The 24471-nt window shown below is 41.8% G+C and overlaps 2 protein-coding genes across 2 annotated transcripts in view; both read right to left on the bottom strand.

The window, feature by feature from the left end:
- The window catches only part of LOC311137918 (SPRY domain-containing SOCS box protein 3-like), a 58841-nt gene extending 54181 nt beyond the window's left edge, over window positions 1-4660 (bottom strand). The window contains exon 1 of the mRNA XM_084172532.1: window positions 4454-4660. The gene's annotated coding sequence lies outside the window, so the exon portion shown is untranslated. The remainder of the gene's footprint in view (window positions 1-4453) is intronic.
- Window positions 4661-6295: 1635 nt separating this feature from the next.
- LOC311149792 (V-type proton ATPase 16 kDa proteolipid subunit c-like) lies at window positions 6296-24104 on the bottom strand. Its single transcript, XM_084187019.1, has 3 exons — window positions 23818-24104; window positions 8108-8291; window positions 6296-7754 (listed from the first exon to the last, which is right to left on the bottom strand). The coding sequence occupies exons 1-3, from the start codon at window positions 23888-23890 to the stop codon at window positions 7550-7552; spliced, it is 462 nt and encodes a 153-aa protein (XP_084043145.1). The 5' UTR covers window positions 23891-24104; the 3' UTR covers window positions 6296-7549.
- Between the last annotated feature and the right edge of the window lie 367 nt (window positions 24105-24471).

Here is a 24471-nt window from a genome sequence, read left to right as displayed (position 1 = left end):
AGGTTAGCAAATGTTAAAATGGAGGGAAATCAAACAAAAAAAAAATATATATATATATATATCATCATCGATTTAGTGTTGTTGCACTACTGTTGGAAGGAATATATATTAGCGTGAATGGGGATAATTTTAGAGTGCAACTTTGATTGCAATTTTGCAAGGCTAGCCCAGCTACCATTAGCTTTGGGTGTGGGAGAGGGTCTCTTTCAGGTACAGACAGCGTGAGTTTTTTGACGATTTTCTCACGGGCATTCTGCACTCTGTTTTCAGGCAAATATACTTGTGTATGAGAGTCCAGATGGCAGCATTAACGTTTGCCAAGCATTTGTATCAATTCCATGCAGGTATATTGTGAAATGTGAGGTTTTTGTATTTCATGTTTAATGTACCTAGTTAGCTGTCGTTCATTTTGTTACCTGTCCGGTCATGTCAGGAATGGCGTTGTTGCCGCATTAGTATGCCTCGGGTATAATAGTACACAAAAATAAATATTTAGCACTTATTAGCAAATTATTAGTGTATTGGTGTACAACGTTTATAAAATGAAATTTTAGACTTTTGAAAATATTTTTGTTTGTTGTTGATGCGGGTTTGCTCAAAGCGTGATGAGGAGAGGCAAATATACTCATCCAGACAGTAGCATTATCGTTTGCCTTGCATTTGTATCCATTCCATGCAGTCATTAAAAGAGAGACAACCCGCAGAATTGTGTCCAGAGCTTTCCCTTCCCTTCCACCTACACCTCACCAGAACACAAAGCAGAAAGGTACCAGTACAGAACCGGTTACAAAAGCACTGGAAAACAACTTTGGGCGCACTAGAGCGCATTACATAAATTCACTCTGAGGTTAAAACTGCATTCTAATGTTGCCTGCTTAAAGAAAAAGTATCAAGCGAAGTGCTTTATGAATGCTCAGTTCTTGGGTCTCGGGAGCTACCCGAATGGAAATTTGAAATGGAAGTCATGGAACTCCCTCACGTGGTTATTTTGATGGGGTAAAGTTCTCAATGAAACTGACATTAGGCTAAATGTGGAGAATTATACATTTGCCTCGGTTGGCCATCAAGTAGCCTATTAATGTATATGCCATTGTAGGCTACCATTTGATACAATAAATATGTTGAAATGACGATGTCATTGCAAATCAATTTGTGCCACTTGTGTAGCCTACCTGGAGCTGGCAAACCAATGTAATAAATAGCCTATGACTTCAGTTTGTTGTTGTAGCCTTGTGTTATTATGAACGCATTAGAAAAACAGATTTAAAAAACACCTTATGGAACAGCGGGGTCTGTGAAGCAACACAAACATAGGCACAGACACATGCATACACACACACGATAACATATGCACTATACACACACGTACACATGGATTTTGTACTGTAGATACAGTTGAAGTCGGAAGTTTACATACACTTAGGTTGGAGTGAGTTTTTCAACCACTCCACATATTTATTGTTAACAGACTATAGTTTTGGCAAGTCGGTTAGGACATCTACTTTGTGCATGACAAGTCATTTTTCCAACAATTGGTTACAGACAGATTATTTCACTTATAATTCACTGTATCACAATTCCAGTGGGTCAGAAGTTTACATACACTAAGTTGACTGTGCCTTTAAACAGCTTTGAAAATTCCAGAAAATGATGTCATGGCTTTAGAAGCTTCTGATAAGCTAACTGACGTCATTTGAGTCAATTGGAGGTGTACCTGTGGATGTATTTCAAGGCCTACCGTCAAACTCAGTGCCTCTTTGCTTGACAACATGGGAAAATCTAAAGAAAAAAAAATGTAGACCTCCACAAGTCTGGTTCATCCTTGGGAGCAATTTCCAAACGCCTGAAGGTACCACGTTCATCTCTACAAATAATAGTACGCAAGTATAAACACCATGGGACCCCGCAGCCGTCATACCACTCAGGAAGGAGACGCGTTCTGTCTCCTAGAGATGAATGTACTTTGGTGGGAGAAGTGCAAATCAATCCCAGAACAACAGCAAATGACCTTGTGAAGATGCTGGAGGAAACAGGTACAAAAGTATCTATATCCACAGTAAAACTAGTCCTATATCGACATAACCTGAAAGGCCGCTCAGCAAGGAAGAAGCCACTGCTCAAAAACCGCCATAAAAAAGCCAGACTACGGTTTGCAACTGCACATGGGGACAAAGATCATACTTTTTGGAGAAATGTCCTCTGGTCTGATGAAACAGAAATAGAACTGTTTGGCCATAATTACCATTGTTATGTTTGGAGGAAAAAGGGGGAACTTGCAAGCCGAAGAAAACCATCCCAACCGTGAAGCAAGGGTTTGGCAGCGTCATGCTGTGGGGGTGCTTTGCTGCAGCAGGGACTGGTGTACTTCACAAAATAGATGGCATCATGAGGAAGGAAAATTATGTGGATATATTGAAGCAACATCTCAAGACATCAGTCAGGAAGTTAAAACTTGGTCGCAAATGGGTCTTCCAATTGGACAATGGAAGACCCAAAGTTGTGGCAAAATGGCTTAAGGACAACAAAGTCAAGGTATTGGAGTGACCATCACAAAGCCCTGACCTCAATCCTATAGAACATTTGTGGGCAGAACTGAAAAAGCGTGTGCGAGCGAGGCGGCCTACAAACCTGACTCCGTTTGACCAAAGTTAAACAATTTAAAGGCAATGCTTCCAAATACTAATTGAGTGACCCACTGGGAATATGATGAAAGAAATAAAAGCTGAAAGAAATAATTCTCTCTACTATTATTCTGACATTTCACATTCTTAAAATAAAGTGGTGATCCTAACTGACCTAAAACATGGAATATTTACTAGGATTAAATGTCAGGAATTGTGAAAAACTGAGTTTAAATGTATTTGGCTAAGGTGTATGTAAATATCCGACTTCAACTGTATGTGGTAGTGGTGGAGTAGGGGCCTGAGGGCACACAGTATGTTGTGAAATCTGTGAATGTATTGTAATGTTTTTAAATTGCATAAACAGCCTTAATTTTGATGGAACCCCATTGGCAGCAGCTAATGGGGATCCATAATAAATAAAAAAAGTTGTCAGATTAGGCTACAGGTAAAACAAATTCAAAAGAAATAAACACTGGCTGTTGTTGACACGCATATTCAGTTCATATACATATTAGTAATATTTAATTCAGTGATTGAAATTTTGACCCCATCATCAGCAGTAGCCTATTCCAGCAGGCTATTGGGAAACAAGCACTTCTTATTACGAAATCGCCTCGCTATTCATGAATATAACAGTACAATTGCCAGAAAATAGCCTAACAGTTTTTTATGTTCATCCAAGTGTTTCTTGCTCAGAGATTTCGAGATCCTCTGTACAACTTTCATCACTTAAACTCTCCTATCTGATTGAGCTATAGTTATGCATATGCACAAAGGGGATTTATTTACATTTATAAACCATGTTCGAGCCCTGAATGCTGATTGAAAGCCGTGGTATATCAGGCCATATAACATGGGTATGACAAAACATTACTTTTTACTGTTCTAATTACAGTGGTAATTGCAATAAGAGACCCCGGGGGTTTATGGTATATGACCAATATACCATGGCTAACGGCTGTATCCAGGCACGCCGTATTGTGTCATGTTAAGAACAGCCCTTAGCAGTGGTATATCGCCCATATACCATACCCCTTGCGCCTTATGACATAATAAAGGAAATGTGGCAAGAGAAAATATAATTCTTAAACTCGGCAGATCATTTTCCATCAATGGATGTCGATTTAACTCGTTTGACTACTATGATTAAGCAATGTCATAGCATGCAATAATTATTATTTTGAGGAAACACGAAATGTACTATGTTACTATGATATTCCTTCGTAACTGGCTCAATAACGTAACGGAAAAAGGGTTTATTTCTAGAGATATGGCAACTCCTTTCTTGCTGTAAAAATAAATAAAAATGTGGCTAGTTTTTCAAGCCTTTTGAGCGGGTTTTGAGTGGTAACCTTTTAGTTTCACCTGGCAACTGTACACTTCACACACCGTCAACTGTCATGCCCAGATTATAACTAGCGACATTTTACTTACCTAGTTACTGTGCATAAAATATCTGTTAAAATTAAGTGACTAAGCCACGCAAATATGTAGACTAGGCTACTGATTAGATCATGCAATCAATCATCTCGTGCATTTCGTAGGGTACGTTTTGGGCCTAGCTGGCTCGCGAACAGCCCTAGCGTGCTGCAACACTTTTTCAATTTAACTAACGTTAACGGGCTAGCTGTGCCTCCTTGGTCAAGGACTAAACATTTACATCATGGCAAAAATGTAGGAAGTAATATGCATCATAAATAGTTACATATATCTACAGTTTGTAACCTTTCTCCAACAACATGTTGTTTTTGTTGACGTTAGCTAGCTTGCAAGTACCTAGCTAGCTACAGTTGGCTGGCTAGATAGCGTTAGCGCGATTGCTAATTTACCTGTACTGTAACGTTACCAGCTTGCCAGTCGTCCGTTTCCTGTCCGACACTTTAAAATAAGCCCTCCGTCTTCGTTAAATGTCACAGGACTGTGTATAGGCCAATATATTTATCAAACATGTGCAGCGAAGAACTTTCTTTACTAACATGTTAGTCTCCCAACTAGCTTAAGTCACTCTCTATCACAGAGTATGACAGTTTCTAAACCCAGAGGCGGAACATCGCGAGACATCCGGGAACGCTTGCCAAGCAGACCAGGCCGGGGTTTGAAACCTCAATGAGATACGTGAAAAATGATTCCTTAGTTGTTAATTTTCTCAAAATCTGGGCACAACCTTGATTCGAGCCAATGTTTTAAGTAGCTCAACATGTTATTATTCCAACCTCATGAAAGTGAGAAAATGACACGTGTTCATTTTCGTCAAATATTTCTTTATATCTAAGGAATGCCTTTGATTTGACGGTCTACACATGCGCAGTTTGGCGCGAAACGACCGTTACCACGATTCCGTGTTTCTACGCATGCGTTTAGATAGCCAACGTCGCCATGACGTCACCTACAAGTGTGATCCGGGATTTCTATTGGAGAAGCAGTTTCTTCCCAACTTCATACCTAAGATTTTTTTTAAATAACTAACCCAAGATAGACTAGAGCCTGTCGTTTCCAATGATAGTAAATTAATCCTAGTGGGCAGAACAAGCAAAGAGGTGGGCAGAGCCAAGCACCAGCTAGTAAGATCCTATTGGCGCGTTCTAGCATTTATATTTCCAAGATTTCCGTTAGGGAACGCCTACTCTGTGAAGTGTGCAGTAACTCAATTCGCCCTTGCACTCCGAAACAACCTTTTTGAAACTGGCAAAGGGTAAAGTCTACAAAACGCAGTGCATCTGTTACAGAGTGGGAAATGTTTTCTCTCCAACTATAGTGCAGTTGCATAGAGGTGAAGATGGTGAACGCAAAGTATATGTATAGTGCTGCTGTAGAAACATGAACATGGCTTAACATTCCTACACTACTTTTATTTCACCTTTATTTAACAAGGTAAGCCAGTTGAGAACAAGTTCTCATTTACAACTGCGACCTGGCCAAGATAAAGCAAAGCAGTGCGATACAAACAACAGAGTTACATATGGGGTAAAACAAAACATAAAGTCAAAAATACAACAGAAAATATATATACAGTGTGTGCAAATGTAGCAAGTTATGGAGGTAAGGCAATAAATAGGCCATAGTGCAAAATAATTACAATTAGTATTAACACTGGAATGATAGATGTGCAAGAGATGATGTGCAAATAGAGATACTGGGGTGCAAATGAGCAAAATAAATAATATGGGGATGAGGTAGTTGGGTGGGCTAATTTCAGATGGGCTGTGTACAGGTGCAGTGATCGGTAAGGTGCTCTGACAACTGATGCTTAAAGTTAGAGGGAGATAAGAGTCTCCAGCTTCAGAGATTTTTGCAGTTCGTTCCAGTCATTGGCAGCAGAGAACTACAGCACATATAGGATCAATTTCATACATACCACCACTTGCTTGTTGCTGGAACGAATTACATAAGGCTGACAGGAGACATTGGCTGCGACTGAGCCTGCATCTGTAGTGCTGGCAGTGTGGCAATGGCATCAATATCCAAATCCATGTGCTACTTACTGCCGTTGAACACCCCCCCCCCCCACCACCACCCCCCAGAGGTAATGCTACGCAAATGACCCTGTGCTGCTTCTGGGTTGAGTACTAGAAAATAAGTGAATGTACAATTTCAGTGCAAATGGATAAAGAGCTATTCTTCCATTCTAAAATTGTTTCAGAAAATCATTAAATAATGCAAGGGAAAAAATGTGGTTTGGAGGTTGAGATTTAATTGGAAATTAGACAGACGAGGCCTGACAGTGAGCAACTGCAACCCCACGGCTGGGGTTGTCATAACGTCTTGCAATGGAAACAGTTTACGACCAAACGGGGGGGAACCTACCTGAATCTGTCCAATAGAATCTGTCTAGTTTTCGTTTGGAGTAATGATAACACCCCAGTACTACAGGTCAACCGTACGAATGAGTGTTGAGAATGACGTATTAGTGTTAAAACACACACACTTACACAGCATACACACGCACGCTCACATGCCACACACTTTTACATGCCCGCCGCATAAACACACAGTTAACGCCCACATCTGGACATCAGAGACAGTCTCCATAGTAACCCTAGCTACACACATTCATTACATCTCTCTCTCATTGGGAACTCGATAAAGACTTTGTTCCATTTAAAACAGTTTTATTAACATTTCAAAATCGTCATAAATAATTAGTGAAAAAAACAACAAAACAAAAATATAGTTTCCATGTCCTCGTATTAGTTAGGTCCTTTAATGTGAAAATGGTCCCCAGAAAAAAAAAAAAAAATGATTTGTCCAACAGTCAGTTCTTCAGACATTAAAACAAAAAACAAAAACAAAGGAACAATAATAATAAAAGCAATTTAGCAGACACACACAAATGAGAGGAAATTGGGAGGAAGGAAGGACGAACGCGTCACTACATTTACAAGGGGTTGACTACTGGACTCAAGGACGACTGTACAGGAAAAGAGATACGACTGGAATAGAGGAGACGCTTTTCACTTCCCTCCCAATCCCAAATCAACCCCATGTCGTGTCCCAAATCGCACCCTATTCCCTATTGAGTGCACTACTTTTGACCAGAGCACTATGGCCCATACAGCTCTGGTCAAAAGTAGTGCACTATGTAGAGAATATGGTGCCATTTGGGGCACAGCCCATAACACCTCAAGATGCCTCCCTCGTAGATCTGACAGGCATGATTAAGGAATGTAGGTAGGTAGGGGGTAGGTATGTGGCTTTACTATTACCATATTGCTAACACTTATTCATACCTATTAGATCTACAAAGGACCATCAAGTAGTGTCACTAGGAAAGAAGTGGCTAAAGGGAGTTGATTTGGAACCGGGCGTAAAGGCATGCTCTCCAATTTCTTCTTTATTTCTTAGTTGTTTATATATGGAATGGATGACGTAGCGTTGACTAGACGTACACGGACGGATGGAAGGACTTTGTTATTTTCTTTATTTCTCTACTTCGTGGAGAGGATGAGAGCCACGATAAGACCGTAGAGCCCCAGGACCTCTGCGAAGATCAGGATGAGGATCATGCCCACGAAAAGCCTGGGCTGCTGGGCGGTGCCCCGAACGCCTGCGTCACCCACAATGCCGATGGCGAAACCAGCCGCCAGCCCGCTCAGCCCCACGCTCAGCCCAGCACCCAGGTGGAGGAAACTCCTACAGGAGAGAGTGGTGACGGATAGAGCGAGATGGAGAGAGGATAGAAAGAGTGAGGAGGAGGGATGGAGATGGGTTGGAGAGAAGGAGAAAGAGATGGGGAGGGAGAGAGAGAGAGAGGGGAGATTTAAAACAATAGCAGTCATAGCATCCCAAAGAGATTGCAGACCATCAGTTTACAGATGTAGTAGTACATCGCTAATACTTCTGAAAAACAATATGGTGAAAAATCCACCAATCCTATCAAGTGGAGCCAATACCATATTACTACCAATCAGATCGTTTCAGACATGCAGTGCCTAGCGGTAGACTTGAGTATGGGTAACTAGCGTCTGCACTGTCTGAGCTCTTACTTGTAGAGCGTGACTTTCTCTGAAATGTTGTTGGCGATGAGCACCGCCACCACCAGCCCGTAGATGGCGATGATACCCGCCATGACCACAGGAATGATGGACTTCATGATGAGCTCCGGCCGCATCACCGACATGGCAGCGATGCCCGTGCCGCTCTTAGCCGTGCCATAGGCCGCCCCCAATGCTGGAGGAGAGAAGGAGAATTTAGAATTTCAAAAAAGACCATCCTATTTGGTCAACAGAACACACTTGTTTCAAGTTTTAAAATTGTCTGTCTCTGCGTCCAGTATGAAGGAAGTTATAGATACATTCGCGAGCCAATGCTAACTAGCGTTAGCGCAATGACTGGAAAGACTGTTCCCATAGACTTCCGGTCATTGCGCTAACGCTAGTTACCAATTGTGCTAACTAACGCTAGTTAACAATTGTGCTAACTAATGCTAGTTAACAACTCCCTTCAAACTGAACGCAGACATAAAAATGGTATCCACTAGTTCATCTGACTCTGGGGAAGTAGATAAAATGTCTACATTGCCAACATCCCGAACTATCCCTTTAACTCTGAGGCTCGCACCATCTGTGATTGCAAAGGTTCCTAAATTCTTGAGCCTATATGGCTGCCTTAATTGCTTAAAAATCAGTCCTTTTCTCCCTTTCAACTGTACTGAAAGACTTGACAGCTATAAACAATATGGCGATAACTCAGCTCATCATTAGGATGGCTTTCACCTGGTCAGTTCTTTCAGCGAGGAGAGGATTTAAGGAAAAATTATTTTTAAAAAGAGCCACGGAGAGAAAGACTCCAGATGTAGCCAGAGAAAACAAGGTGTGTGTCCCAATAATATATCCTTTCTCCTGAAGTGTACACTTGTTCATTACTTTCCACAAATCTAAAAAAGCATTGGCTTGATATGGGCATGGGCAAGAGGTATACTGAACAAAAATATAAAACGCAACATGCAACAATTTCAAAGATTTTACTGAGTTAGAGTTCATAGAAGGAAATCAGTCGATTGAAATAAATTCATTAGGCCCTAATTTATGGATTTCACATGACTGGGCAAGGGCGCTGCCATGGGTGGGCCTTGGAGGGCATAGGCCCACCCACTTGGGAGCCAGGACCACCCACTGGGGAGCCAGGCCCAGCCAGTAAGAATTAGTTTTTCCCCACAAAAGTGCTTTATTACAGACAGACAGACATACTCCTCAGTGGCCTCCCGAGTGGCGCAGCGGTCTAAGGCACTGCAACACTACAGACCCAGGTTCGTTCCCAGGCTGTGTCACAACCGGGAGTCCCATAGGATGGCGCACAATTAGCCCAGCATCGTCCGGGTTAGGGGAGGGTTTGGCCGGGGGGGCTTTACTTGGCTCATCGCGCTCTAGCGACTCCTTGTGGCGGGCCGGTTGCCTGCAGGTTGACTTTGGTTGTCAGTTGAACAGTGTTTCCTCCGACACATTGGTGGGGCTTGCTTCCGGGTTAAGCTGGTGGGTGTTAAGGAGTGCGGTTTGGTGGGTCATGTATCAGAGGCCGTATGACTCAACCTTTGCTTCTTCCGAGCCCATTGGGGAGTTGAAGCAATGAGACAAGATTGTAATTGGATCGCAATTGGATATCACGAAAATTGGGAGAAAAGGGGAGTATTTTTTAATTTTTTATGGCCAAATTCTCTGGCAACAGCTCTGTTGGGCAGTCAGCATGCCAATTGCACGCTCCCGCAAAACCTGTGGCATTGTGTTGTGTGACAAAACTGCACATTTTAGAGTGGCCTTTACTGTCCCCAGCACAAGGTGCACTTGTGTAATGATCATGTTATTTAATCAGCTTCTTGATATGCCACACCTGTCAGGTGGATGGATTATCTTGGCAAATGAGAAATGCACCTTCATACAGTTGAAGTCAGAAGTTTACATACACCTTAGCCAAATACATTTAAACTCAGTATTTCACAATTCCTGACATTTAATCCTAGTAAAAATGTCCTGTTTTAGGTCAGTTACGATCAAGAATGTGAAATGTCTGAATAATAGTAGAGAGAATTATTTATTTCAGCTTTTATTTATTTCATCACATTCCCAGTGGGTCAGAAGTGTACATACACTCAATTAGTATTTGGTAGCATTGCCTTTAAATTGTTTAACTTGGGTCAAACGTTTCCGGTAGCCTTCCACAAGCTTCCCACAATAAGTTGGGTGAATTTTGGCCCATTCCTCCTGACAGAGCTGGTGTAACTGAGTCAGGTTTGTAGGCCTCCTTGCTTGCACACGCTTTTTCAGTTCTGCCCACAAACGTTCTATAGGATTGAGGTCAGGGCTTTGTGATGGCCACTCCAATACCTTGACTGATGTCCTTAAGCCATTTGGCCACAACTTTGGAAGTATGCTTGGGGTCATTGTCCATTTGGAAGACCCATTTGCGACAAAGCTTTAACTTCCTGACTGATGTCTTGAGATGTTGCTTCAATATATCCACAATTTTCCTTCCTCATGATGCCATCAGACGAGAGGACATTTCTCCAAAAAGTACAATCTTTGTCCCCACGTGCAGTTGCAAACCGTAGTCTGTCTTTTTTATGGCGGTTTTGGAGCAGTGGCTTCTTCCTTGCTGAGCGGCCTTTCAGGTTATGTCGATATAGGACTCGTTTTACTGTGGATATAGATACTTTTGTACCCGTTTCCTCCAGCATCTTCACAAGGTCCTTTGCTGTTGTTCTGGGATTGATTTGCACTTCTCACACCAAAGTACGTTCATCTCTAGGAGACAGTACGCGTCTCCTTCCTGAGCGGTTTGACGGCTGCATGGTCCCATGGTGTTTATACTTGCGTACTATTGTTTGTAGAGATGAACATGGTACCTTCAGGCGTTTGGAAATTGCTCCCAAGGATGAACCAGACTCGTGGAGGTCAACATTTTTTTTCTGAGGTCTTAGCTGATTTCTTTTGATTTTCCCATGATGTCAAGCAAAGAGGCACCGAGTTTGAAGGCAGGCCTTGAAATACATCCACACCTCCAATTGACTCAAATGATGTCAATTAGCCTATCAGAAGCTTCTAAAGCCATGACATCATTTCCTGGAATTTTCCTAGCTGTTTAACGGCACACTCAACTTAGTGTATGTAAACTTCTGACCCGCTGGAATTGTGATACAGTGAATTATAAGTGAAATAATCTGTCTGTAAACAATTGTTGGAAAAATTACTTGTGTCATGCACAAAGTAGATGTCCTAACCGACTTGCTAAAACTATAGTTTGTTAACAAGAAATGTGTGGAGTGGTTGAAAAACGAGTTTTAATGACTCCAACCTAAGTGTATGTAAACTTCCGACTTCAACTGTACATCCTTTACGTGTCATCATATCTAAACAGCAATACAACAGGCGTAAGCTTTCTATCAAAAAATATGAAATTCTTAAATATCTCACGTCTACTAGTGAACCCAGCTCTACGCTTCTCTTCCTCGGGTGTCGATGGCTTCTGTACACTAACAAATTTGAGATAAGCTTTTTGTGCATATTGAACATTTCTGGGATCTTTTATTTCAGCTCATGAAACCAACACATTGCATGTTGCGTTTATATTTTTGTTCAGTGTAAATAGCCAAGAGACAAGGACAAAGTCTCACTTCAGTAGAGTTTCGTTTCAAGTAAATTAGACCAACTTATGTGTGTGCAACGCTTCTAAAAATGAATCTTTCAACTCAGCTCTTCATGTGCAGTGTTGAAGCGCAAGGTGGAATAGGCTATAGGATTTGTAGTTCCTTGACTGTGCAATTAAATTTACCAGCTATGAAACAAAATGGTAGAAATACTTTGAAAATAGCTACTGCAGAATTAATTTTTCTCTAAATGTGATCATACTTGACTATTTGTATTCACAAATGCGAGTGAAATGTAACTGTGGAGCCTGACCACCTGCCAACGTGGCTGGGGAATTTGACCCGCCAATGCCAAAATCTACCCGCATTTGGCAGGTGTTCATTTTAGTCCCTGAATGAGAGATAATGGGGACATGCAGTGCTGAACCCCGAAGGCAGTAGAGCTAGCCTAGCCAAACTGAAGTGAAAAAATCCCAGAGAGCGAGGCCAACAGTCAGTCTGGTTTAACCAGCCTATCGTCCACACTACTCTAATTAGCCATGTAGCCTATTTTCACACCTCCTCCACAAATATCAGTGTGGGGCACGCACACAAGGGGTTGGACTTGGGCGGTATCCAGATTGTCATACCGACATTGTGCCATTCCGAGATATTCAGTAATATAGTCACAGATCACAAGGGGCGCTATTTTCAAACCCCACTGAGACGCTTAATCAGAAGGTTAGCAATGCTAACAAGTCCATGTAAAATCACAGAAAATGCTAACTAAATGCTAAGGAGCGCACTGCGGATATTTTATACAGTCTCTGACCTAAACTATTTGCAAGACAGACATTCCAGCTCAAAGTTTTACAAGTAACTCAAAAATGCTACTCACAGTTTGGTGCACGCACAAAACAAATATTAGACAGCAAGGCTTTTGATCCAGGAGGGGATTCTCTGCTGTTACCAAGCTAAGCTTGATTTTGGAAGAAGCTAACCATTTAGCTAGATAGCTAACAAGCTACTAAATTTGCAAACTAAATGCACAACTGCAGAGTGTCGTGACGTGACTTACTTTAATGTATGACTGTTATTTATCGAATCACCTAACTATATTTAATTGTCACTCTATTAAATTAATCATGTAACAATTAACTCATTAGGAATTTGGGGCACCACGGAAGAAGTTGTTTAACGAGTTGCCATCTCCCGAATTAATCTCTTAGAAGATATATATCGATAAGTCACTTATTAAATAATGACCTCTTATCAGTCTCATTCTGAACGTCGCATAATCCTTGAACCTGCAAAAACCCTAACCTTATTGATGAATCAGCAATACACAAATTGGCTTAATTATTTATTTACTAACTAAATAATAACAAACACACATAGGTTATTGATTACTAATGTAATACAATGAAAACAGGTCCCTAGTGGACTGGACTAACATTAGCATGAATGGTTGGGTAGTGGAGGGGTCAGAATGGAAGGGAGAGAGAGATTCAAACTATCGTGGTTACTTTGGAGACTATGCTCACAGTAATCATAATACTTATGCACCCTAATAAAGCTCATTCGGAATAGAAATGCAACATGTATTTACGTGTAGCTATCCTCGATTGTCGAGTTGATGTAGGACTCTGGTTTGCCCACCAGAGATCCCAATGTCCTTGGTAGAGTTTCTGGTCATAGTGCTGGTTAGAATGGATACTTCAGATGTACCAGCGGTTCTCAGAGGGATTGTCCTCGATCTCGTGTCTTTAGTGAATGTTCTCTAGACGACTATACATGCCAGCTGCAGACTGAAATAAGGTCTAGTGCATTGTCTTCTTCACCTCGTGTAGAGGTTGAGAGTTTCTCCATTTCAAAAGTGTGGTCTAACGTGTTTTGGTCTTTCTAGTCTAACCATTTTGTAACATGTAGCTTCAGCTTCACGCTTCTTGATCTTGTAGAGTGTCAACCATTTTAAGCCGTGGGGCTTACTGGTCTGGTAGAAATTCAACCGTTTGCAACTTTAGGCTCACGCTTCACGTCTGCTGGTCTAAAGGTTGATTTGTTTTTCAAGGCTTTTTATGCACTCGGGGTAAAAGGGGCGTTCCATCATGTGGTCCTCTGTAGCTCAGCTGGTAGAGCACGGCGCTTGTAACGCCAAGGTAGTGGGTTCGATCCCCGGGACCACCCATACACAAAAAAAAAAAATTATGCACGCATGACTGTAAGTCGCTTTGGATAAAAGCGTCTGCTAAATGGCATATTATTATTATTATTATTATTATTATTATTATTATTATTATTATACAAGATCTCTGATGTCACTCGGGGCGTGGCTATTCACTGTGCATAGTTTATATGAAAAACTATTATCTCATTAGAAGACTAAAATCACATTCCTATCTTCACCAAAATACTCTCATACTTAACCATATACAGTGGGGGAAAAAAGAATTTAGTCAGCCACCAATTGTGCAAGTTCTCCCACTTAAAAAGATGAGGCCTGTAATTTTCATCATAGGTACACATCAACTATGACAGACAAAATCAGAAAAAAATTCAGGAAAATCACATTGTAGGATTTTTTATGAATTTATTTGCAAATTATGGTGGAAAATAAGTATTTGGTCAATAACAAAAGTTTTTCAATACTTTGTTATATACCCTTTGTTGGCAATGACACAGGTCAAACGTTTTCTGTAAGTCTTCACACGGTTTTCACACACTGTTGCTGGTATTATGGCCCATTCCTCCATGCAGATCTCCTCTAGAGTAGTGATGTTTTGGGGCAACACAGACTTTCAACTCCCTCCAAAGATTTTCTATGGGGTTGAGATCTGGAGACTGGCTAGGCCACTCCAGGACCTTGAAATGCTTCTTACGAAGCCACTCCTTCGTTGCCCGGGCGGTGTGTTTGGGATCATTGTCATGCTGAAAGACCCAGCCACGTTTAATCTTCAATGCCCTTGCTGATGGAAGGAGGTTTTCAATCAAAATCTCACGATACATGGCCCCATTCATTCTTTCCTTTACACGGATCAGTCGTCCTGGTCCCTTTGCAGAAAAACATCCCCAAAGCATGATGTTTCCACCCCCATGCTTCACAGTAGGTATGGTGTTCTTTGGATGCAACTCAGCATTCTTTGTCCTCCAAACGCGACGAGTTGAGTTTTTACCAAAAAGTTCTATTTTGGTTTCATCTGACCATATGACATTCTCCCAATCCTCTTCTGGATCATCCAAATGCACTCTAGCAAACTTCAGACGGGCCTGGACATGTACTTGCTTAAGTAGGGGGACACGTCTGGCACTGCAGGATTTGAGTCCCTGGCGGCGTAGTGTGTTACTGATGGTAGGCTTTGTTACTTTGGTCCCAGCTCTCTGCAGGTCATTCACTAGGTCCCTCCGTGTGGTTCTGGGATTTTTGCTCACCGTTCTTGTGATCATTTTGACCCCACGGGGTGAGATCTTGCGTGGAGCCCCAGATCGAGGGAGATTATCAGTGGTCTTGTATGTCTTCCATTTCCTAATAATTGCTCCCACAGTTGATTTCTTCAAACCAAGCTGCTTACCTATTGCAGATTCAGTCTTCCCAGCCTGGTGCAGGTCTACAATTGTGTTTCCGGTGTCCTTTGACAGCTCTTTGGTCTTGGCCATAGTGGAGTTTGGAGTGTGACTGTTTGAGGTTGTGGACAGGTGTCTTTTATACTGATAACAAGTTCAAACAGGTGCCATTAATACAGGTAACGAGTGGAGGACAGAGGAGCCTCTTCAAGAAAGAGTTACAGGTCTGTGAGAGCCAGAAATGTTGCTTGTTTGTAGGTGACCAAATACTTATTTTCCACCATAATTTGCAAATAAATTCATATAAAATCCTACAATGTGATATTCTGGATTTTTTTTCCTCAATTTGTCTGTCATAGTTGACGTGTACCTATGATGAAAATTACAGGCCTCTCTCATCTTTTTAAGTGGGAGAACTTGCACAATTGGTGGCTGACTAAATACTTTTTCCCCCCCCCACTGTATATCTACTGATGGTTTTAAATCAGGTTTCCTGGATATAACGAAAGTTTTCCCGCAGGGGTTGATTATGGGTCCTGTATTTTTTACTGTTTACATTAATAATATCGACTTGTCTGTAAAACACTGTAACCTGCACATGTATGCCGATGATACTGATGTGTATGCTATTGCCCACACGGTTTACCAGATTATCTGAACCAGTGCCGTTTAAGATGAGGGAGGACAATTGTATTTTCTGTGAGCATGGCCTTATTTCTATTACAGCATATTGGATGACTGTCATTCATATTCCATTTACCCAGCTCAATGTAACAGCGATAGGTTTAGACTACTACATGACACTCAAATTTTCCATATACCCATCATGAGGTTGCTACATCCTAGCCTATGAATGAAAGTTTACAACGTAGGTGCACAAAGGTCGAGAGAAACGTTTGAGGTGACAGACAGTGACACATGGACAGACAGTGACATTCAATACCGCCTTGCACACTCTTGCCTGGATCTAGCTGATATAGGGTGTAATCATTAGTCCAACAGTTGCAAATGAGTGTTAAATATATTTTATGTTTGAGATTCTTCAAATAGCCACCCTTTGAATTGATGACAAAATACGAATACAGAACTTGTTTTTGCGTGGATTCCACGATGCAGATAGCTTTTAACAGCTAGGACTGCCATTTCTTGTCCCGGAATCCCGCTTAAGAGACAGGTTGAAGCCTGCTTGACAGAGACGCTAAGCTGCCAGCCATCAAGCTAACGAAGTTGGTACCAGATGAGTTTTGCAATGGAGCCCTCTTTGTCTGGAGTACTAAATGAACAGTTCCAGCGCTGTAGGAGCTTTCTATTACGCATTGTTTCGGGACAAACCGGATCACTCGGAATTCCAATGCAGCAATTGTTTACTTGCCGAGGATTATAGGCTTGAGGTGGCTTCCTTGATCACGCAGGTTGCCAGCCTACGTAAGAAACTGGGGAAAACGCAGAGTGGAAGGTTTACATATTCTACGCCAGTGGCTGGAAGGCGTTCACGCTTGTTGGATGCATCTCCGCCTTGTCGTTTGTCGTTATCCGACTGGCCGGTGTTGCCCGGAGCTCCCCCATCTGGCCGTCGAAGGAACACAGCATGAGGAGAAAGGCAATCAATCAACGATGGTCACATGTCACGAGCCGTGGAAGCCAAAGACAGTGACCTTGCGCAAAGCAGTCTACACTCCCAACGAGAGGCCCGGAGCGAATACAAACAACGAATAGTTTCGCCGTCCTGGAGTCTGATCTTCCTGCACCTTCGTCGCTGGGGGTGCCTGTGTCTGCGGCAGCAGTGCCTACAACTACGATTTCGAAGTCGACGTCGGCAACCTTCCGTCCCTGCTCTGGATCGAGCGGGGATTCTCCATCTGTCGGATGCCTGTATCATGTGAAGCGTGGAAGTGGGCGGATTTCCTCGTCCATCTCGCCAGCCAAGATTTTGGGCAGCTCCATGGTAAGAAATGTGACCGTTCCTGTTGCAAAAACAATGTACTAACCCGGAGAACGAGTAAATGACATTACTAAGCTGCTCCCGAATGTATTACGTCAGGACATGGAAATCGATTCTATTGTAGTCCATGTGGGTTTTATTGACATTATGAAGAACAGCTCTGAACAGTTGAAACTGAATTTAAAAAGAGATGATTGACTCTGTTAGAAACTAACAAAAAAAACATATCTGGCCCTGTGCCCTCTATGAATCGTGGCATTGAACACTTTAGCAGGATTCTTGCTCTTCACAACTGGCTACGTGATTATTGCAGCTCAATGGGTGTAACTTTTGTTGACAATTTAAATACCTTTTGGAAACAAAACACGTTTTATAAGGAGGATGGGATCCACCCAAATCATTTTGGTTCCTGGATCCTTTCACAGCATTATAAGTTTGCGTTGAGACAATGACTTAGCAATGACCCCAGCTCAGCTAATCCCTACCATTGTGATGCAGAGTTGTCAAAACGCTTCTGCAAATGTACATTACATCAGGGGCGTCGGTAGACAACGTGGGTAACCTGGTTTGTGTCCCTCTAGCTGCCCTGGGTGCCTCTGCTGATCCTGCAGTGATCATGTGCCTAGGAACCAGATTTATACTGTTAGCACTGAGCCGGTGTGCCCGAGGAGGCAGTCCACAGTGTGCAGCTCTCCCTGCACTAACATAAAGAACATGACCACATCTACTGCTGCTAAGCTGAAACTCACTTAGATAATACCGTGGTAGCAATACAAGGTTATAACATTTACAGAAAATATAGAAATGCCAATGGTGGTGTTGCTGTTTATATTCAGAACCACATTTCTGTGAAGATTAGAGAGGATCTCATGTTAAATACTGTTGAAGTAATATGGCTACAGATTCATCTGCCTCACCTAAAGCCAATTCTGGTGGGAAGCTGCTATAGACAACCAAGTGCGAACAGTCTGTATCTGGATAACGTGTGAAATGCTTGATGCAGGGCGGCAGGTAGCTTAGTGGTTAAGAGCGTTGTGCCAGTAACCGAAAGGTCGCTGGTTCTAATCCCCAAGCTGACTAGGTGAAAAATCTGTCTGTGCCCTTGAGCAAGGCACTTAACCCTAATTGCTCCTGTAAGTCGCTCTGGATAAGAGCGTCTGCTAAATGACTAAAATGTAAATGCATAATGTATGTGATATCAATAGCGAGGTATACTTTCTGGGTGATTTAAAGATTGACTGGCTTTCATCAGGATGCCCACTCAAGAGAAAGCTTCAAACTGTAACCAGTGCCTGCAACCTGGTTCAGGTTATCAGTCAACCTACCAGGGTGGTTACAAACAGTACAGGAATTACATCATCAACATCCATTGATCATATCTTTACTAATGCTGCAGAGATACCTAATATTGTGTATAAGAGGTATCCAATACGTTTTGTAGTGATTCCTATATTGTTGATGTAAAGAATATATGTTGGTCCGTGGTGTGTAATGATGAGCAGACAGACACTGCACTTGACACATTTATGAATTTGCTTATTCCAGTTACTAATAAGCATGCAACCATTAAGAAAATGACTGTAAAATCTGTTAAATCCCCATGGATTGATGAGGAATTGAAAAATTGTATGGTTGAGAGGGATGAGGCAAAAGGAATGGCAAATAAGTCTGACTGCACAACCGATTGGCAAACGTATTGCAAATTGAGAAATCATGTGACTAAACTGAATAAAAAGAAGAAGAAACAACACTATGAAACAAGGATAAATGACAAAGAATGATAGTAAAAAGCTTTGGAGCACCTTAAATGACAATTTGGGAAAAAAGGCAAAACTCAGCTCCACATTCATTGAATCAGATGGCTCATTCATCACAAAACCAACTGATATTGCCAACTACTTGAATACTTTTTTCATTGGCAAGATTAGCAAACTTAGGCATGACATGCCAGCAACAATTTCTGACACTATACATCCAAGTATATCTGACTAAACTATGAAAGACAAGCATTGTAATTTTGAACTCCGTAAAGTCAGTATGGAAGAGGTGAAAAAATTGTCTATTAACAATGACAAGCCACCGGGGTCTGACAACTTGGATGGAAAATTGCTGAGGATAATAACGGACCATATTAACACTCCTATTTGCCATATTTTCAATTTAAGCCTACTAGAATGTGTGTGCCCCCAGGCTTGGAGAGAAGCAAAAGTCATTCTGCTACCTAAGAATAGTAAAGCCCCCTTTACTGGCTCAAATAGCCGGTTACCAAACCTTAGTAAACTATTGGAAAAAATTGTGTTTGACCAGATAAAATGCTATTTTACTGTAAACAAATTGACAAACTTCAGCATGCTTATAGAGAAGGACATTCAACAAGCACAGCACTTACAAAAATGACTGATGATTGGCTGAGAGAAATTGATGATAAAAAGATTGTGGGGGCTGTTTTATTAGACTTCAGTGCGGCTTTTGACATTATCGATCATAATCTGCTGCTGGAAAAACTTGTGTTATGGCTTTACACCCCCTGCTATAATGTGGATAAAAGAGTTACTTGTCTAACAGAACACAGAGTGTGTTCTTTAATGGAAGCCTCTCAAAAATAAACCAGGTAGATTCAGGAATTCCCCAGGGCAGCTCTCTAGGCCCCTTGCCTTTTCCATCTTTACTAACGACATGCCATTGGCTTTGGGTAAATTTGGATCAAAACAGTCACTAAACTTCAACTACAGTTGAAGACGGAAGTTTACATTCACTTAGGTTGGAGTCATTAAAACTTGTTTTTCAACCACTCCACAAATTTCTTGTTAACAAACTATAGTTTTGGCAAGTCGGTTAGGACATGTACTTTGTGCATGATTTTTCCAACAATTGTTTACAGGCAGATTATTTCACTGTATCACAATTCCAGTGGGTCAGAAGTTTACATAAAGTAAGTTGACTGTGCCTTTAAACAGCTTTGAAAATTCTAGAAAATTATATCATGGCTTTAGAAACTTAGGCTAATTGACATCATTTGAGTCAATTGGAGGTGTACCTGTGGATGTATTTCAAGGCCTACCTTCAAACTCAGTGCCTCTTTGCTTGACATCATGGGAAAATCAAAATAAATCAGCCAAGACCTCACAAAGGAAATTGTAGACCTCCACAAGTATGGTTCATCCTTGGGAGCAATTTCCAAATGCCTGAAGGTACCACGTTCAAGGCCGCTCAGCAAGGAAGAAGCCACTGCTCCAAAACCGCCATAAAAAAGCCAGACTACGGTTTGCAACTGCACACGGGGACAAAGATTGTACTTTGAGAAATGTCCTCTGGTCTGATGAAACAAAAATATAACTGTTTGGCCATAATGACCATCGTTATGTTTGGAGGAAAAAGGGGGGGCTTGCAAGCCGAAGAAAACCATCCCAACCGTGAAGCACGGGGGTGGCAGCATCATGCTGTGGGGGTGCTTTGCTGCAGGAGGGACTGGTGCACTTCACAAAATAGATGGCATTATGAGGAAGGAAAATTATGTGGATATATTGAAGTAACACCTCAAGACATCAGTCAGGAAGTTAAAGCTTGGTCGCAAATGGGTCTTCCAAACGGTCAATGACCCCAAGCATACTTCCAAACTTGTGGCAAAATGGCTTAAGGACAACAAAGTCAAGGTATTGGAGTGGCCATCACAAAGCACGGACCTCAATCATATAGACATTTTGTGGGCAGAACTGAAAAAGCGTGTGCAAACAAGGAGGCCTACATACCTGACTCAGTTACACCAGCTCTGTCAGGAGGAATGGGCCAAAATTCACCCAACTTATTGTGGGAAGCTTGTGGAAGGCTACCCGAAATGTTTGACCCAAGTTAAGCAGTTTAAAAGGCAATGCTACCAAATACTAATTGAGTGTATGTAAACTTCTGACCCACTGGGAATGTGATGAAAGAAATAAAAGCTGAAATAAGTCATTCTCTCTATTATTCTGACATTCACATTCTTAAAATAAAGTGGTGATCCTAACTGACCTAAAACAGGGTATCTTTACTAGGATTAAATGTCAGGGATTGTGAAAAACTGAGTTTAAATGTATTTCGCTAAGGTGTATGTAAACTTCCGACTTCAACTGTACATCTCGTAATGAATGTGGAAATTTAGCAAGCTGAGGAGACTAAACTGCTTGGAGTAACCCTGTATTGTAGACTGTCATAGTCAAAGCATATTGATACAACAGTAGCTAAGATGGTGAAAAGTATGTCCATAATTTAAGCGCTGCTCTGCCTTCTTAACACTATTAACAAGGCAGGTCCTACAGGCCCTAAATTTGTCTCACCTAGACAACTGTTCAGTATTTTCGTCAGGTGCCACAAAGAGGAACTTGGGAAAATTGCAGTTGGCTCAGAACAGGGAAGCATGGCTGGCCCTTAAAAGTACACGGAGAGCCGACATGCATGTCAGTCTCTCCTGGCTCAGAGTGGAAGAGAGATTGACTTCATCACTGCTTGTTTTTGTAAGAGGTGTTGACAAGCTGAATGTACCGAGCTGTCTGTTTAAACTACTATCACACAGCTCGGAAACCCGTGCCACTAGTCTCTTCACAGTCCCCAAGTCCAGAACAGGACTATGGGAGGCGCACAGTACTACACAGAGCCATGACTAAATGGAACTCTATTCCACATCAGGTAACTGATGCAAGCAGTAGAATCAGATTGAAAAAAAAAAAAGAAGGTAAAAATACACCTTATGGAACAACGGGGACTGTGAAGAGACACACACAAGGGTATAAACACATGCATACGCACACATTGTGATATTGTTGTATGGTGGTATTAAACATTTTGTATTGTAGATGGGTAGTGGGTGTAATAATATCATATGATGTACCGTTTTATATGTAAGTGGTTTAATATGTTTGGACCCCAGGAAGAGTAGTCCCCTAATGGGGATCCCTAATAAATACAAATGACAGCTTTGCGCCCTCTTGCCATTCTCTCTCTCTCAAAAAAAAAGAGTTAATTTGTGGAATTTCTTTCCTTCCTTCCTAATGCGTTTCAGCCAATCAGTTGTGTTGTGATAAGGTAGGGTGGTATACAGAAGATAGCCCTATTTGGTAAAAGACCAAGTCCATATAATGGCAAGAACAGCTCAAATATGCAAAGAGAAACGACAGTCCATCATTACTTTAAGACATGAAGGTCAGTCAATACGGAAAATCTCAAGAACTTTGAAAGTTCCTTCAAGTGCAGTCGCAAAAACCATCAAGCGCTATGGTGAAACTGGCTCTCATGAGGACCACCACAGGAATGGAAGACCCAGAGTTACCTCTGATGCAGAGGATAAGTTCATTAGAGTTAACAGCCTCAGAAATTGCAGCCCAAATAAATGAATGAAGTAACAGACATCTCAACATCAACTGTTCAGAGGGGACTGAGTGGATCAGGCCTTCATGGTCGATTTGCTGCAAAGAAACCACTACTAAAGGACAACAATAAGAAGAAGACACTTGCTTGTGTCAAGAAACACGAGCAATGGACATTAAACCGGTGGAAATGTGTCCTTTGGTCTGGAGTCCAAATTTGAGATTTTTTGTTCCAACCGCCGTGTCTTTGTGAGACGCAGTGTGGGTGAACGGATGATCTCTGCATGTGTATTTCCCACCATAAAGCATGGAGGTGGTGGTGTTATGGTGTGGGGGTGCTTTGCTGGTTACACTGTCTGATTTATTTAGAATTCAAGGCACACTCAACCAGCATGGCTATAACAGTATTCTGTAGCAATACGCCATCCCATCTGGTTTGGGCTTAGTGGGACGATAATTTGTTCCTCAACAGGACAATGACCCAACACACCTCCAGGCTGTGTAAGGGCTATTTTACCAAGAAGAAGAGTGATGGAGTGCTGCATCAGATGACCTGGCCTCCACAATCCCCCGACCTCAACCAAATTGAGATGATTTGGGATGATTTGGGATGAGTCGGACTGCAGAGTGAAGGAAAAGCAGCCAACAAGTGCTCAGCATATGTGGGAACTCCTTCAAGACTGTTGGAAAAGCATTCTAGGTGAAGCTGGTTGAGAGAATGCCAAGAGTGTGCAAAGTTGTCATCAAGGCAAAGGGTGGCTATTTGAAGAATCTCAAATATAACATATATTTTGATTTGTTTAAAACGTTTTTGGTTACTACATGATTCCATGTGTTATTTCATCATTTTAACGTCTTACCTATTATTCTACAATGTAGAAAATTGTAAAAATAAAGAAAAACCCTTGAATGAGTAGGTGTCCTAAAACTTTTGACCGGTAGTGTACATCAAACTGTATCAATAGAAATTGGCCAGCTTGTTTCGTCAATGACAACGTCATCTCCAGTCCGAATACCTACCCCCTCACATGACAGGTGTGATGGCCAGTTATCTAACAAGCAACCGCATCCTCCTAGTTTTTTTTTTTACTTGCCCGCTCCATATTCGACACAAAATTCCTTAGTAGTAGACATTTCGACCGAGAGTAATATAAGACCACACACACACACACACACACACACACACACACACACACACACACACACACACACACACACACACACACACAGAGCTTATGATTGAACGAGGCATATGAGACATATGATTAAACGAGGGTGTTGTGTAGTTAACTTTACCGCTGAAGACCATAGCCGCAGAGGCTCCCATCACTGCAAAGAACGGGGAGTACTCGGGGCTTTCTGACGACATTCTTCCACGCGCTCAGGGAAAAGCTACTGACAGTGAAAGCGCACAACCGTGTATTTCCTTTCTTTTAAACGTCAACGTTTCTGTCGATTCTCAAGACTTTCAATTGCAAGGCCTTTCATGCAACACAGGGACGACAAGAAGAAGCCACCTCTTCACAGGAACACCGGTGTAGCTGCAGAAAATGGCGACACGGAAAATGTCACATGATCAGTTCACTGGGCATGTCCCATTATATCGATGTAGGGGTGTCCAAAATATCCTGCGTGCCATTTCATGTCCATGTCGTTCGCGTAAGGATAAAAATAATACAATTTGTTGCCAAGAAAGGTAGACGTTGTTTGTAAATTATTTAATCATCAAAGAAATTAGATGATATCCCTAATTTTGTTGTCATAGTGGTATGGTCCGCTGCAGGCTGTCTATGGTATTTTCATGCCTGCCTGGTTGTGGCAGGGGATGTCCTACTACCCAAGTCTGAAAAAATAAATATGGACGAAGCCATCGATGACGTAACCACATTGTTTACTATGAGAAGCCTCAGTGGCGCGTTTGAAGATCAGGAAGTGTCATTTCAGCGTGTC

This window comes from Coregonus lavaretus (genome assembly GCF_964263955.1).
Source record: "Coregonus lavaretus genome assembly, chromosome: 2".
NCBI classification, from domain to species: domain Eukaryota; kingdom Metazoa; phylum Chordata; class Actinopteri; order Salmoniformes; family Salmonidae; genus Coregonus; species Coregonus lavaretus.
This window is presented reverse-complemented; position numbering and strand designations above follow the sequence as displayed.